Source organism: Octopus sinensis, linkage group LG9, assembly GCF_006345805.1.
Source record: "Octopus sinensis linkage group LG9, ASM634580v1, whole genome shotgun sequence".
Taxonomy (NCBI): Eukaryota; Metazoa; Mollusca; class Cephalopoda; order Octopoda; family Octopodidae; genus Octopus; species Octopus sinensis.
The window spans coordinates 27,162,334-27,180,074 of record NC_043005.1 but is presented as its reverse complement, the minus strand read 5'-3'; the positions used below and the strand labels follow the sequence as shown (position 1 = coordinate 27,180,074).

Genomic DNA, 17,741 nt, shown 5'->3' with positions numbered 1-17,741 from the left:
CAACCATATGTCCCTCATATAATACCCAACGGCCTTTAAAAAAGGAAAAACACATTAGAAAAAATATAGTATAAATGAAATGCATTACAGATGAGATGGTCATGGTCAGATTACCTCTGATTGTGTCTGCTTAATCAAGACTGGCCAGGAACAAACTAACAGCAACAACTACTGTACATAAGCTAACACAGGAACTTCTAATTGGTCATATGACCTGCTAGAAATAATAGTTAGATCTCCCTCAAACTACAAACTTACCCTCTAGGACACATTACATAATGTAGTCCTAGATATATTTGAATAAACAAGATGGCCATGGCTGGAATATCTTTGAGCACAGGTTTGATTGATTGGGGTTCAAATTTTCCTCGTTTGCAATAGTGGATCCCAGTTTTTGTAAACTATTATTTACAGTTTTAGGTGCTTCGAGATACATTGTTCTAGAAAAAATTATTTCATGTTCTCTCTAAAGTCTGTAAATTCTTATGTTGAGTTTTCCTATTTTTAAAAGACATATTCAGAGAAAGAATATTTGTGATCCTTTCCAGAAACTCTGAGACTGAAGGCAGTTTCTCATTTGAAAATTATACATAAAAAGCAAACTTAAATGAGTACCTAGTAGGAATTGAAACCTTGCTTTCTTGTATTGTGGTTCTCAGACTGACAAACCCAAAAAACCCTTCCCCATCCCTACCAAAAATAATGAATTGTTTGTCCTTTCCCCACCCCACCTCTCTTTATTAACAAATAAGCGCAGGAGTGGCTGTGTGGTAAGAAGCTTCCTTCCCAACCACATGGTTCGGGGTTCAGTCCCACTACGTGGTACCTTGGGCAAGTGTCTTCTACTATAGACTTGGGCTGGCCAAAGCTATGTGATTGGATTTGGTAGATGGAAACTGAAAGAAGCCAGTCTTATATATATGTATATATATTTATGTGTGTGTGTCTTTGTCCTCCCTCCCACCATCGCTAGACAACTGATGTTGGTGTGTTTATGTCCCCAGATCTTAGTGGTTTGGCAAAAGAGACCGCTAGAATAAGTACTCGGCTTACAAATGATAAGTCCTGGGGTTGATTTCTTCAACTAAAGGCGGTGCTCCAGCATGGCCACATTCAAATTACTGAAACATGTAAAAGAGTAAATTCACAAAATATAATTTGTATCTATGCAATTCTTTCTTCACTATGCTACTGGACACAAAATAGCTAAAAGCCATTTCAACCATTCAACATGGCAATTTGTTTGTCTCTATTTTCAATACTCACAGAGCCTCACCTTCAAGAAACATTGTCTTAACTGATACTTTAACCCTTCCGATACTAACATGGCTGAAACCACTTCTGGCTCTGTAGTATAAATATCTTGTTTCAATAAGTCTTGAATTAAAATCTTCCACAAACCTTAGTCACAATTTATGTTCCTAACACCAGCTTAGTGACAACTAATTGAAAGAAACACAGAGCATCTCAACAGAAATACTGTAACAAAAGGGTTAAAATACATAATAGAGACCCAATTCTTAAAATATATAACAGAGAAACAATTCTTAACCCTTTTGATACCAACCTGGCTGAAAATGGCTCTGGCTCTGAGTACAAATGTCTTGTTTTCAAAAGTTCCGTATTAAAATCTTTCACCAAACCTTAGTCACAATTTATGTTCCTAACACTATCTAAATGATAACTAAATTATTTTACTGAATTCTTTATTATATTTAAAGTAATTGAAAAGAACACAGAGCATCTCAAAATAAATACAGTAATGAAAGGGTTAACATATTGACCACTAATCTATGTACAGAGTACTTGACAGAAATTGAACCCAGGTCTCTTAGATGACACTTTATAACACAGTCCACAAGTAGCAACTGAAAACTAATAATTTGGTATACACTTTCCATCAATCAAATCCATTCACAAGGTTTTGGTTAATAAAACTAAAGGTTTGTTATTTTTGTTATTCAAGATGCATCTCCGCAACAGCTTTTAACCCTTTAGCATTTAAATCGGCCATATCCGGCCAAAAGTATTCAGCCTGTTTTATAGTCAAACTGGCCAGATCTGGTCTCTCACACCAACCCTACAATATCATTTTAAAAATTAACAGCTACCCCATCAAAATCTCATAGCTACAAGATAATGCATGATTAGTTCAAAACAGTGTGGATGAAAAAACATTAATTTTAGCAGAATAATGTGAACACTAAAGGGTTAAAACACTTTCAGTTCTTCTCTGATTTAAACGATCAGTTGATCTGCTAGAAATAGTAGTTAAGTCTCCTTCAAATTATACCTTTATTTCTTTAAATTGTGGCTTGTGCATTTCTGATCATAGGCCTGCTTGATCAGAAGGTAACCAAGGGTTTAACAACCACAGAAATACATAAACAAAGAGAACAACACTCACTCGTTGTTCTTCCATGATGTTTTCAATATGTTCATTACTGAGAAATGTGTAAAGTTTTAACAATCTTTCAACATCTGCATCAGGTTGGTTCAAAAAATACTGAAAAATAAACAAAACATAATGTAATATTAAACAACAAAACAACATAACATAAACCCCTCTACTAATGTCCCATGATTTTACTTGATAAAATATGATTGACATTATTCAACATAATTTATAATATGTCATCTTTATGTAATAAACATCACGTGATCAGCATTACTTAACAGCAACGACATTACAATAACAACAACATTAGCAAAATGTATGGCTCACCTGATAAAGATCAAAAGGTGAGGTTTTATCAACGAGGCGTAAATAATCTCATTGATCAATGGCAGAGGAGCGTAGATGTTCACGGCTCATACTCTGACTAATCAAAACATTTCTATTGTTAATTTTTCCAGAATAAAATTATGTTTCTGAAATCGGCCATTAATTTCGGAACAACCTAATACATCATCCTTATGTAATAAACACCACGTGATCAGCATTACTTAACAGCAACGACATTACAATAACAACAACATTAACAAAGTGTAGAGCTCACCTGATAAAGATCAAAAGGTGAGGTTTTATCAGCATTCAACCAAACTGTGTTCCCAGCAGATTTTCCCAGTTTATCTCCAGTAGTTGTGGTTAGCAGTGGTATGGTGAGACCTTGCAATAAACATTTTATACCAAGACATATATTAATTAATGACTAACAAGGACACAATATTTCATTTTGTAAGCATAAGATATTACCAAGTATATAAAAGGTTTATAAGTTAATACCGTATTTATAATTCAACTTTTACGGTGCTTAATGCTGGAAAATAATACTATTGTATTGTAATAATAGCTATAATTTGTATGTGTGTGTGTGTGTATCATTATCCTCAACATCATTTAATGCATATGTTTCATGCTAGCATTGGTTGCACAGTTTTGACAGGATCCAATGGGTCCACAAACTACACCGTACTCTAGTTCACTGCTCTGACATGGTTTCTACAGCTGGATGCCCTTCCTAATGCCAACCACTTCACAGCATGGACTGGATGCTCTTTTCATGCCACCAGCACTATTGAGGCTGCCATGCAGCTTGAAAGATAACAAACTCCATAAGAAAATTGGGGTTGGTTGTGCATACACGACAGAGTGTAAATGCCCTGAGAGAAAAGTTGGATTTAAGAAGCATCAGATGTGATGTGCAAGAGAGATGACTGTGCTGGTATGGTCATGTGTTGCGAATGAATGAGGACAGCTGTGTGAAAAAGTGTCACACCCTAACAGTGGAGGGAACCTGTGGAAGAGGTAGACCCAGGAAGACGTGGGATGAGGTGGAGAAGCACAACCTTCGAAAATTAGGCCTTACTGAGGCAATGACACTAGTGACCGAGACCTTTGGAGATATGCTGTGCTTCAGAAGACCTGACAAGCAGAGTGAGACCATAACCCGTGTCCTATGCCAGTGGAACATTAAAAGTACCATCTGAGTATGATCATTGCCAGGGCCATGGATTGGCTCGCATGCTGGTGGCATGTAAAAAGCACCATTTGAGCGTGATTGTTGCCAGCATTGCCTAATTGGCACATTTCACGTGCCACCAGCACGTGAAAAACAACATTCAAGCATGGTCGTTGCCAGTGCCTCCAGACTGACTCCTGTGCAGGTGGCACATAAAAAACACCTTTTGAGCGTGGTCATTGCCAGGACCGCCGGACTGGTCCTCATGTCGGAGTTAGGAAGGGCATCCAGCTGTAGAAATTTTGCCAGATCAGACTGGAGCCTGGTGCAGCCTCCTGGCTTGCCAATCCTCAGTCAAACCATCCAACCCATGCCAACATGGAAAGTGGACGTTAAACGACGATGATGATGAGGAGGAGAAGGAGAGGTTAGTGTATGAGAGAATGCAGGGGTATGGGAAAGAGCAGTGCCTTGTAAAAGAGCAGCATGGAACTCGCGTTTAGCAGGGGAGAGAATTAGTTGAGTTGGCTCAACTCAACCAAATCAGTTGGCAAAAATGAGCGGACTGGGGCAGCGGAAATGAAGTACCTTACTCAAGGACACAATTCGCCGTTGGGAATTGAACTCTCAACCTTATAATTGCGAGCTGAATGCCGTAACCATTTAGCCACATGCCATCACAGCGATAACAGCAACTTTTAGATTTTTTTAATTCTCAACCCCTAGGACCCATGACATATAAGTAACCAAAATCACAACACTATTCCTTCTCCTGAATGGGACGCCATCTGTTGCAGGGTTTAAAGGTATCTATTTCAAGTAGAGTATCTATTTCAAGTCAAGTGTATCGACCCCCTCCTCCCTCCGCCCCGTACCCCATGTTACAGGTACTGTATTTTATTGACCTCAAAGAGACGAAAGGCAAAGTTAACCTTGGCAGAATTTGAACTCAGAATGTAAAAACCTGGAAGAAACGTCATCAAACAGTTTGTCTGACGAGCTTTAACGATTCTACTCGTTCGTTACCTCATAATTACAACAAAAACAACAGAAAGTGTGTGACAACAACTCACCAATACTTTCTCGTCAGTCATTTGACTAATAAATTCATAACCAGCAACTATATTACCAAGTTGGTCGTTGCCACCAATCTGTAACAGAAGAAAACATTCTAGAACGATTCAGTTGATTACTCTGCAACTGAACTCGTTAACATAATTAGGCATGGAAGACAATAATGAGTTAAGAAAACTACAAAAGATGTATACGTGTATGTATGTATGGAGGAGTGGCTGTGTGGTAAGTAGCTTGCTAACCAACCACATGGGTGCGGGTTCAGTCCCACTGCGTGGCATCTTGGGCAAGTGTCTTCTGCTATAGCCCCGGGCCAACCAAAGCCTTGTGAGTGGATTTGGTAGACGGAAACTGAAAGAAGCCTGTCGTATATGTATATATATATATATATATGTGTTTGTGTGTCTGTGTTTGTCCCCCTAGCATTGCTTGACAACCGATGCTAGTGTGTTTACATCTCCGTCACTTAGCGGTTCGGCAAAAGAGACCGAAAGAATAAGTACTGGGCTTACAAAGAATGAGTCCTGGGGTCGATTTGCTCGACTAAAGGCGGTGCTCCAGCATGGCCGCAGTCAAATGACTGAAACAAGTAAAAGAGTAAAAAAAAGAGAGTATGTATATTCAGGGTGCAGTAGAAAAGTTTCCTCGATTTCAAAGGTTAATAAAAAATAAACATATAAAGATGCATAAAAAAATTTTGTATTTCTATGAAGTTCATAAAATGCCATTTTTTTTTTCTGTTTCAGGTAGCAATGGGTGAAATACTGCCAAGCATTTCGTCCAGTGTACTAACAATTCTGCCAGACCACTTGCCTTAATAATAATAATGATGATGATGGTGATGATGATAATAATAATAATATAGGATTACCTGAATGGAACAATTGTAATGTTTGTGTAAAGTTAACCAATCAAAAGACTGGAACATTTGGTAAGTAAACTCTGTAAAATTCATTCCTTCAGGACTTGACAAACGACTCTTCACACTGGAAGGAAAATTAATACCAAGTTCTATTATGTGCGTGTGTGTGTGAATGAGAGTGCATGTGTGTCTACACATGTATGTACACACACAGACATATACATATATGTATGTATGTATGTATGAGATTTGTAAAATAAGAGAGATGGCAGTATGGATGAAAAGTTTGCTTCCAAACCCAATCTGTAGCACTTTGGGCAAGAGTCTTCCACTGTAGACTTAGTCCAATCAAAGCCTTTCACCACAACTTTCTTGCACTCTTTCTTCCTGTTTCTGTTGTACCTGTATTTCAAAGAAGGAGTCAGCCTTGCCACACTCTGTGTCATGCTGAATCTCCCTGAGAACTACGTTAAGGGTACACATGTCTGCGGAGTGCTCAGCCACTTGCACATTAATTTCACGAGCAGGCTGTTCAATTCATCAGATCAGCTGGAACCCTCGTCGTAATCGACAGAGTGCCACGATATATATATATACTCTTTTACTCTTTTACTTGTTTCAGTCATTTGACTGCGGCCATGCTGGAGCACCGCCTTTAGTCGAACAAATCGACCCCGGAACTTATTCTTTGTAAGCCCAGTACTTATTCTATCGGTCTCTTTTGCCGAACCGCTAAGTATATATAATCCATATTCAATTAAGAGAAGAAAATGGAGAGTTGAAGCTTAATAATTATTTATTAATAAAATGATAATCATTCATTTCTACAATTGTTTCAATTTGTACTCATTCAATAAATTACAAATTTGTGCAATAAATCTGCATTTACAGGTTACGAGCAAAATATCATCAGGGAAATATTTGACATTTAAAAAATTATATGTTGACCAATCTGTAATATATATATATATACTGTATTTTGAAATAATAGTATGAAATTCAATATAAAAAAAAAATCCTCATGAAGATATATATGTCTAAAATAATATTATATTAAAAATATATCTTTTTTTTTATGCAATACTATTTGAGACATATATATCTTCATGAGGATTTTTTTTATATTGAATTTCATGCTATTATTTCAAAATACAGTATATATAATCGCTCGTATTAATGTCTAAATACTGTATAGTATTAATATTTTTGACATTTTATACAAAGAGCACTCATTATAAATTCAATGTATAATATTCTAACAGAATATATTTAATTATTGATATATATATATATATATATATATATGGAATTTGTATATATTTGTATATATATGGAATTTGTATCCTTGTGGTACCAGTGCCGGTGGCACATAAGAAAACCATCCGAACGTGATCGTAGCCAGTACCGCAACGACTGGCCTCCGTGCTGAGGGCACATAACAAACACCATCCGAGCGTGGCCGTCCGCCAGCCCCGTCTGGCACCTGTGTCGGTGACACATAAGAAAACACCATCCGAGCGTGGCCGTCAGCCAGCCTCGTCTGGCACCTGTGTCGGTGGCACATAAAAAAAAAACACCATCCGAGCGTGGCCGTCTGCCAGCCTCGTCTGGCACCTGTGTCGGTGGCACATAAAATCACCCACTACACTCTCGGAGTGGTTGGCGTTAGGAAGGGCATCCAGCTGTAGAAACACTGCCAGATCTGACTGGCCTGGTGCAGCCTTCGGGCTTGCCAGACCCCAGTTGAACCGTCCAACCCATGCTAGCATGGAAAGCGGACGTTAAACGATGATGATGATGATGATGATATGCGAAGACATGTTGGGGCAAGCGAAATCAAAATCGAATTGAACCAGCCAGGATCCCTGGTCTGGTGGTACGTAAAAAGCACTATCCGACTCGTGGCCGATGCCAGTGCCGTTTCGACTGGCTTCCGTGCCGGTGGCACGTAAAATACACCAATCCGACCGTGGCCGTTGCCAGCCTCGCCTGGCACCTGTGCAGGTGGCACGTAAAAAGCACCCACTACACTCACGGAGTGGTTGGCGTTAGGAAGGGCATCCAGCTGTAGAAACATTGCCAGATAAGACTGGACCCTGGTGCAGCCTTCTGGCTTCTCAGATCCCCGGTCGAACCGTCCAACCCATGCTAGCATGGAGAACGGACGTTAAACGATGATAATGATGATATATATATATACATATATATATATACACACATACACACGTACATATATATCATCATCATTGTTCGACCGTGGTCAAGACAATGGAATTTACTATGCTACGCCAGACTTCACAGTCCATCATAGCATGGGGTAGAAAGGGCTCCTTAGCCATAGTGAAGGCAATCTGTCTAGGGAGATAACCTTACAATAAATCACTCGTTCCGTAGCTTAGAAATACTGGGTTGACGTCCAGCGGGAACAGCTTTGTTTCATGGAAGAGGAAAGATCTTCTTTAGTGCTTGGTTGTACAATGCTTTCCAATGTGTGTAGTAGCGGCGCGCGCACACATTATTAGCCATTTGAAAAGACTATGGAATTTACAATTAACTGCACCAGGGTTCCTCTTCCCCAGGGAACCAGACTTAATGGTATACCTGTGGATGTAGGTCCAGTCCCTGCTTTGCCGAGTCCTGTCTCTGATCACGTTGCACCTTCAAGGGCATCCAATGATGGTGATGCCCTCAATCTTAACAGACGGGTATCACCTGATGGAGAAGAGTCAGCTCCCAACCAAACAACACCAAACAAACATCATATATATATATATATATATATATACTGAGTGAGATATTGCTTGTAATATAAGATAATGTGATATGACAAGAGAGGAAAGCGAAATATTACAAAAGTTAACAAAGAATTATGAAGGGTTGGTGGAATTAATTGAGACACACACATACACACACCCCCATATATATAAAATGACTAATATTTACCTGTGTTTCGACAGCATATCAGCTAGTCGGAAAGATCGGCCATATTTCGCAAGAAAATCAATAACATTGAGATTTGCGTACCATTCTTCATTGTTAAGGATTCTGTAGAAGAAATCACATTTGGAAATTCATTATGTTTTCCAAGAAATATACAACATTATGACAAAGATATGAAAACGATAAAATAGTCATACACATTATTAACAATATACGTGTGTGTGTGCGTGTATGTGTGTGTCTCCTTGCCTTGACATTGTGTTATAGTTGTAAATGAGTGTCACTGTTATACAAGCAGTGTCATTGATTTCCAATATTCTACAAGAACATCTCTGGCTGTGGCTCAACTATTTCCTTGCTTGGAAACAGGTAAGGATTGGTGACAGGAAAGGTGTCTTGACCATAGAAAATCTGCTTCAATAAACTCCACAATGATGATCATGTGATCATGTGACCAACCAGGCTATCAGATGTTGCTACACATCGCTGGTCACAATGCACTTCACATTGTTTTAGCCTTCAAATGGCACCACCCCACTGGCTAAGCAAGCAGGCCAACAGAAGAAAGAGTGAGAGAATGTTGTGGTGAAAGAGTACAACAGGGATCGCCACCACCCCCTGCCGGAGCCTCGTGGTGCGTTAGGCATTTTCACTCAATAAACATTCACAACATCCGGTCTGGGAATCGAAACCGCGATCTTACAACTGCGAGTCCACTGCCCTAACCACTGTTTAATCTCTCATTGTTTGGCACAAAGCCACACCCTGTCTCAGTTGAGGAGCCTTTGTTTTGCAAGTTATGTGATTACCTCAACGGTGCTGGTGCCTCATGAAAACGCATCCTGAACACTCTGTAAAGTGGTTGGTGTTAGGAAGGGCATCCAGCCATAGAAACCATGCCAAGGCAGACCTTGGGCTTGCCAGCTCTGGTCAAACTGTCCAACCTATGCCAGCAAGGAAGACAGACATATGATGATGATAATGATGATGAACTACGCCAACACAAAGTAATCAAGTTTCTAAGTTCAACTCACAGAGGTTCCGGTAGTTCTTTATTGGGCTGTTTCCACAGAAAGTCACGATGATTATCAAATATTCTTTGTAAGCTCTCTTTGATACTGGAACTGTTTTCTTCAATCAACTCATTGTCCATTGGCACTCGGTCTGTCTTTCTACCACTGGGGTCACCTATCTTGGCCGTGCAGCCACCCACCTGAAGAACAACAAAAACTACAGTTGACATGCGGGTACCCTGTACAAGGTGACAGAATGAAGACTGGTAGATGAAGGGGAACGGTTAGGCAAAAATGGTTGTGATCTGAATAGAGGGTCTGCGATAAAGATCCTCTATTCAGACTCTCTGAAGGTAAGTGAGAGTGGAGAGAGAGTAAAGTGGAGAATAGAGCATCAAGAGTGTTAGATATACACACACACGTATGTGTGTGTGTACTGTAAAAGTTGCAAAGTATATAAAAATATATATGTAATGCAAACATTACTTGACATAGAATTCAATCCATAGGGCAGAGTATATGTGTGTGTATATCATAATGTCAGAGTTGTAAAGTGCATTAAAAATATATTGTACATATACAGTTCAAAACAATGGATAAAGTGGATAATACGAGGGTGAATCAAAAAGTAATGCCATTTTGTTTAGGACAGGTATAATTACCAACACAGGAACATGTATCATACATCAAAATGAAGCTGGTCCTCTGTCGATCACATTCTGTTGACTGTTCTTTGAGCTACTTCTTTACTACCTCCACACTCACCAGATTTAGTGCCTTCAGACTATCATCTCTTCGGCCCCATGAAAGAGGGTTTGAGAGTCAAACATTATTCCAGTGACGAGGAAGTGAAAACTGCAGTGAAGAAGTGGATCAAAGAACAGTCAACAGAATTTTACAGGGCAGAACTTTACATGCTCTCATTCGAAGGTGGAGCATTGCTATTGAGAGAAACAGTAACTATGTTGAGAAGTATGGATGTGATCCACAGAGGACCAGCTTCATTTTGATGTATGATACATGTTCCTGTGTTGGTAATTATACCTGTCCTAAACAAAATGGCATTACTTTTTGACTCACCCTCGTATGTGTGTGTAGACAATGAGGAATAGAAGAGCAAACATACTGGAAGTTGCACATCTATGTCTGCAAGTGTACAAACACATACACACACACACACACATACAGGTCAACAGCCAAGAGACAAGATTGATTATAACAATCTGTTATAACATGAAAAAGAATATACCAACACTCACAAATAGAGGAATGGGATACTCACTCTCACACCACACATCCAATCACACATACAGACATATACACAAACTCATACACTCACACACACATGCACACACACACACAAACAAACATACATACAGATTCACACATATCCAGATACATACACATACATGCACACATGAAAATATACACACACGTATGCACAAACAAATAGAAGGAGAATACATTAAAGACCCACCACAGCAATCGGTTGGTGTCCAACTCTTTGACTGTGTAACAGTGCTATGATAGCCAAAAGGTTACCAACATGAAGACTACTGGCAGTTGGATCGAAACCACAATAAATACACTGAGGGCCACTGAGTAATTTCTTCATCAAATCTGGAGAACTGCAAATGGAGAAGAGAAATTATGCATCATTCTAACACAGTCAAAAGAACAGTCAGTAGAATCAGTACATTAGTAATGATATATAGGGAGAGTCAATGGAATTGGTAGATTGGTGATGGTAGAAGGGAGAGTCACTGGAATTGGTATATTAACGATGGTACAAGGGGAGTCACTGGAATTAGTTAGTGAGCGATGGTACAAGGGAGAGTCATTGGAGTTGGTAGATTAGCAATGGTACAAGGGAGAGTCACTGGAATTGGTAGATTAGCAATAGTACAACTGAGAGTCACTGGAATTTGTAGGTCAGCAATGGTACAAGGAAAAGTCACTGGAATTGGTTGGTGAACGATGGTACAAGGGAGAGTCATTGGAGTTGGTAGTTCAGCAATGGTATAAGGGAGAGTCACTGGAATTGGTAGGGTAGCAATGTTACAAGGCAGTCACTAGAATGGGTAGATTAGTGAGGGTACAAGGGAGAGTTACTGGAATTGGTACATTAGCAATGGTGCAAGGGAGAGTCACTGGAATTGGTACATTAGCGATGGTATGAGGAAGAGTCACTGTAATTGATAGGTTAGTGCTAGTATAAGGGAGAGTCACTGGAAGAGGTAGATTAGTGATGGTACAAGGAGAGTCACTAGAATTGGTAGGTTAGCGATGGTACAAAGTAGTCACTGGAATGGGTAGATTAGCAATGGTACAAGAAAGAGTCACTGGAATTGGTAAGTTAGTGATGGTATAAAGGAGAGTCGCTGGAATTGATAGGTTAGTGATGGTAGAATGGAATCACTGGAATTGAAAGTTTAATGATGGTACAAGGGAGAGTCACTGGAATCGATAGATTAGTGATGGTACAAGGTTGAGTCACTAGAATTGGTAGATTAGTGAGTGTTATAAGGGACAGCCATTGGAATTGGTAGGTTAGCGAGTGGTATAAGGGACAGCCATTGGAATTGGTAGGTTAGCGAGTGGTATAAGGGACAGCCATTAGAATTGATAGGTTAGTGATGGTAGAAGGGAGAATCACTGGATTTGCTAGGTTAGCAATGGTAGAAGGGAGAATTAGTGGAAATAGTAGGTTAGCGATGGTACAACGGAGAGTCACTGGAATTGGTAGGTTAGCGGTGGTACAAGGGAGAGTCACTGAAGCAATAGATTAGTGATGATGTGTATGGATGGTATTTTCATTGTCGTCGTTTAACCTCTGCTTTCCATGCTGGCATGAGTTGGATGGTTTGACTGATGTTTGGAAAGCCAGTGGCTGCACCAGGCTCCAATCTGATCTGGCAATGTTTCTACAGCTGGATGCCCTTCTTAACACCAACCACTCTGAGAGTGTAGTGGGTGCTTTTTACGTGCCACCGGCATGTGAGCTAGTCAGGCGGGTCTGGCATTGGTCATGTTTGGATAGTGCTTTTTATGTGTCACCAGCATGGGAACCAGTCGGGGGGTATTGGCATCGGCCAGGTTTGGTTGGTGCTTTTTACATGCCATCAGCACAAGAGCCAGAGAGGTAAACCTGGTATCAATCACATTCGGATGGTGCTTTTCACGTGCCACCAGCAGGGTCCAATATTGGAACTTCCCAGTTACATGGTTTTAGGCTCAGTCCCAATGTGTGGAATCCCGGACAGGCATTTTTGATTATAGAACTGGGACAACCAAACCCTTGAGAGACAATAACTGAAGGAAGCCTGCCATTTATATACCAGTTAGAGATTACGAGACTAATAACCTGTAGAACTCAATATACGTAAGCTTCAGAAGAAAGTGTTAGAGGCTCTGATGAAACTGTAAGGTGTTACTCAGGTGCTCAACTATGAGTCCACTACATCTTATAGCAGAACAGCTGTAAGCTAATGAACTTCATAAAATAATCCTTCATTTTTTGTCATCTCATTTTCTTGTTTGTGTGTGTGTGGTCTGGATAATCTTGTGGGCTTCTACTAAGTCAGCTGTTACACTAGACATTCCTTTCAAGTGCTGAGCTTCACGAAGGCAATGATCGAAACCTTTGGCATTACGTTGTGCTTGAGAAGAAAACTCACCAAACCAAGCAACAATTGCAGTCATGGCAGACACTGGTGTCATACAAATGGCACCTGTGCCAGTGACACGTAAAAGCACGCATTACAGTCTCAGAGTGGTTGGCATTAGGAAAGGCATCCAGCCGTAGAAAACCATGCCAAATCAGACTGGAGTCTGGTGCAGCCTTCCAGCGTGCCAGCCCTAGTCAAACTGTCCAACCCATGCCAGCATGGACAACGGATGTTAGATGATGATGATGGCCCTTTAGTGTGTCAATGCCCAGAAAAGCAACACATTCAAGACATAGTGACTGACAGAGGTAAGTGGTTGTTGCCGTTGGTTACAAGCAATCATTGGCGCTTTAATGTATGTGAAACCAAAAAAAAAAAAAAAAGAAAATAGAACAAATAAAGAATTGATTAAGTTACCTTTCAGGGGGAAAGACATTCTGGAAGAGACCTCTTTCGTGTAACTGAAGAATATTCTTATTGGTTATTGCGGTGGAACTCTGACATCTCTGTATTTTACCAAAATTCCTTAACCTACAAAAAATACAACATTTATATAAATATATAAAGTATATTATATTCAGATAAGCAAAGTATTAAATTTTTAAAGTTCTGTTGTTATTGTTAGGCTTAACTCATCGTAAGGTAAATACCACCATGACTGATATCCAAACTATAGTGGAGAAGGCTAGCCATTGGATTTGGTTAAAAAGTGACGATGGGTGATAGCTAGAAGAATATTGAGCTATATCAGATAACCAGCTGATCTAGCAAGCGAGGCCTCATATCAGTGAGGGGGGCCGGTGCGCAATGATGCCGTCGAGAGGTAGGCCCTGAATCAGCACGCATTCTCTCCTGATGACCCCATACATTTGTTGGCTTGGTAGCACTTGCATGTACAAGTTGTTTCTGGCATTTAAAGCTAAGTCTTTTGGGGAAAGAGAAAGATTTTCTCTGTCCAAAGCACATGAAAGTGTGACAATAATGGAGAATCTCTTCGACTGAAATGTCAGAAGAGAAAGAAGGGAGTCTTGAAGAGAGGGAAGCAAAAAGAAGATGGAGAGAATTAAGATGAGAGGGAAAGAGAGTTTTATTTTATAGGTTTAGATAGGAAGAGAAGTCGTTGGTCAATCGAAGAATTTTGAGACGGAATACTGCAAATCCAACACGCTCATGATTCTGCCAATAAGAAGCCCATACAAGATTTATTGTAGCTTAACCTCCAAGTCAAACTTGCTCAAGCAGACCCCTAATTAAACCCATTGCAGTTCAGTCTCTTTTTTTTTTTTTTCCTACATCCAAGGAACCAAGGACCACATAGGTATTCTTTCGATATGTCTTGACAAAATCAAAACACTTCAATTCAGCTGTTTCCATGGCAGCGGTGTCAACTGTCAGTTGACGAAATGGGAAGATGAGAAGAAAGCTAATGGGTTGTACGTGCGTGCTTGTTCTTGTCTGTGCCTATTCTGTCTATATGTATTTATGTGTTGTGGAATATAGATATAACGAAATTAATTTACAATCACACACGAAGCAGGTAAGAACAAATATGCAAGGCAATAATTTCGTTATAGCTATATTCCACAACACATAAATACATAAAAACAGAACAGGAACACACACACACACACAAGAACAAGCACGCATACACGTACAACCCGTTAGCTTTCTTCTCATCCTCCCATTTCGACAACTGATCGTTGACACTGCTTCCACGGAAACAGCCGAATTGAAGTATTTTGATTTTGTCGAGACATATCGAAAGGATACCACCACATGATAAACCTATTCTTTTCGTCGACAGTAAAGACATCTCACTGTTATTTCTAGCAGCTTGGATCATCACGTAGAGGCCCCCGTTTGTTCCACAACCCTTGGCGTAGCGGTGTTGGCTACATAACAGACAGAATACGGGTTCAAAACTTATATACAAATTCTGTTGGCATTGTGAAAGCATAAAAAAAATGTATTTCCTCAAGGTAAATAACTCTTTCTTTACATTTTAACGGTCAATATAAAAGTTATCTCCCTTGCATTATAAACCCATTTGCAGATTTGCGGGGTTCAATTTTTATTTTTATTTATTTACTTAGTACTCTTAGCCGGCGAAGGTAAAGAATATGCACACCCTATGTTTAGGGATAGGGTTACGCCAAAAACATGTGGTGTGCGTATTCTTGGATCTTTTCGGTTTGAATGGCAGTTTTTAAAAATAATTTCCACGTAACTAAACACTTTTAAACTTCGTATACAGGTAGAATGTGTTTATAAAACATCTTTTTCTCTTGGCTTTATTGAGAAAATTCTATAGTTTGTAAGATATTTGTTGTTTTTTTTCTTCAATTTCTGCAATTTGAACCAATCAATGACCGTCTATTGAGGTGAAAAACATTCTGTGCTGTATGAATATGTCCCTCGTTTAAGAAACAGATTGGGTTTATTTACATTTCTGAAGAAAAAAAGATACCCTACCCCCACCCCTAACCCTAAAACAGATTGAAATACAATAGATCGATACTAGGGTCATAATTATGGGTGACAATTTCATATGACACCGCTAGAAAAAAACTGCCGTTCAAACCGAAAAGATCCGTATTCTTTACCTCCGCCCTCTTAGCCTTTGCAGGCTCTCCTGGGGCGTTGAGAGTAACTCAACACTAGTGGGAAAGACGAGCTGGGCTTAGCGATTTGCGCGGGAAGCGAAGAAGGTGATGGACATAAGGAGGGTGATGGGAAGAGGAGAGACAAACAGGAGGGAAATGAATGAGTGAAGACGATGAGCTGACCATTTAATTCCACTGACGCCAGACTCTTAAGTTATAATCAACGGATAGAATTCTCGATGGCACAGTCTACCTTACCGTAAATAGGCAACCATAAGTACTACACTGGATGAGCAAATGTGAGAGAGAGACAGACAGAGCATATAAGTGGTCATTCAAATGCTAGAAATAGCAGCTAAATGTACCGCATAAATTACGATTATATCTAAATTTGTAGAGAATTTTTTTTTTTTCGGAAGGTTGGGGTGAAGAATTTCGGATAATTCACCCACTTCGATTTTTGTTTCCTCATTGCTTTCAGAAAAATGGGTTCTTTTATAATGGAATTTTCTGCAAATGCTTTTCAAATAGTATAAGATTTCTATTATATTGTAATTAGAAGTCTAAAAAAATACAAAACAAAATTTAGAAGTGGCGGATATTTCCCACATCTCAAATGTTTTGATGCCATCATCATCATTAATTTAACATCCGTTTTCCCTGCTGGCATGGGTTGGAGAGCTTTACAGGAGCTGGCTGGGCTGAGGGCTGCACCAATCACTTTACAGTGTGCTGGGTGTTTTTTATGTGACACCATTACCTGTGCATTTTACGTGGCACCCACCCCAGAACTTTTTACTCGGAACCACTAGCATACTGCGGAGGGGGGGGGGCGGTAAGGGTATTCCCCCATCCCACCCGGCACTTTTAAAAGGACACTAGTTTTGGGTCTGCTGTAGGCAATATGTGGTTTTTGTGGAGTCTCAGGGCAGCACACAGAAGGGCCACCCCGGGTGGCACACACTCTAGCTACACTAGTGAATGGAACCAACACCAGTGCTTTTTGTATTGGCACCAGCCCCAGTGCTTTGTATGTGGTACCAGAAACTTTTTAGATTACGATTCTGTTGAAAAACTGAAGTTACTTTTGTGAACTATTCCACCCTTTTCCTCTGGAATTTGTTAAATGAATATTTTTTAATAAAATGCAATTTTCCAGAAATACCAGCATAATTTGACCAAAAAAAATATATAATAATAATAATAATAATGATGATGATGATGATGATTTCAAATTTTGGTACAAGGCCAGCAATTTTGGAGGAGGGGTATATAACTGGTACTTATTTAATCAACTCCAAGGGGATGAAAGGCAAAATCAACCTCAGCAGAATTTGAACCCAGAACATAAAGATGGATGAAATGCTGCTTGCGTTTTGCCTGGCATGCTGACGTTTCTGCCAGCCCACTGCCATCTAGAAGTATTTCGTCTGCCATTACGTTCTGAGTTCAAATTCCACTGAGGTCGACTTTGCCTCTCATCCTTTCAGGATCAATTAAATAAGTACCAGTTAATCACTGGGGTCGATGTAATCGACTTAATCCCCTTGTCTGTCCTTGTTTGTCCCCTTCTATGTTTAGCTCCCTGTAGGCAATAAATAAATAAATAATAATAATAATAATAATAATGATACTTTCTTCATTGGCCACCAGGGCCAAGCACAAAACATAAAGGACGA

At 39.7% G+C, this 17,741-nt stretch overlaps 1 protein-coding gene across 1 annotated transcript in view; it reads right to left on the bottom strand.

Moving 5' to 3' along the window:
* The window catches only part of LOC115215924 (tyrosine--tRNA ligase, mitochondrial), a 47,975-nt gene that overhangs the window by 21,497 nt on the left and 8,737 nt on the right, over positions 1-17,741 (bottom strand). The window contains exons 2-10 of the mRNA XM_029785285.2: positions 13,877-13,990; positions 11,269-11,419; positions 9,813-9,991; positions 8,782-8,883; positions 5,848-5,962; positions 4,976-5,053; position 3,720; positions 3,000-3,109; positions 2,408-2,506 (exon numbers count right to left, since the gene is read on the bottom strand). Coding sequence (XP_029641145.1) covers positions 2,408-2,506; positions 3,000-3,109; position 3,720; positions 4,976-5,053; positions 5,848-5,962; positions 8,782-8,883; positions 9,813-9,991; positions 11,269-11,419; positions 13,877-13,990 — 949 coding nt within the window. The remainder of the gene's footprint in view (positions 1-2,407; positions 2,507-2,999; positions 3,110-3,719; positions 3,721-4,975; positions 5,054-5,847; positions 5,963-8,781; positions 8,884-9,812; positions 9,992-11,268; positions 11,420-13,876; positions 13,991-17,741) is intronic.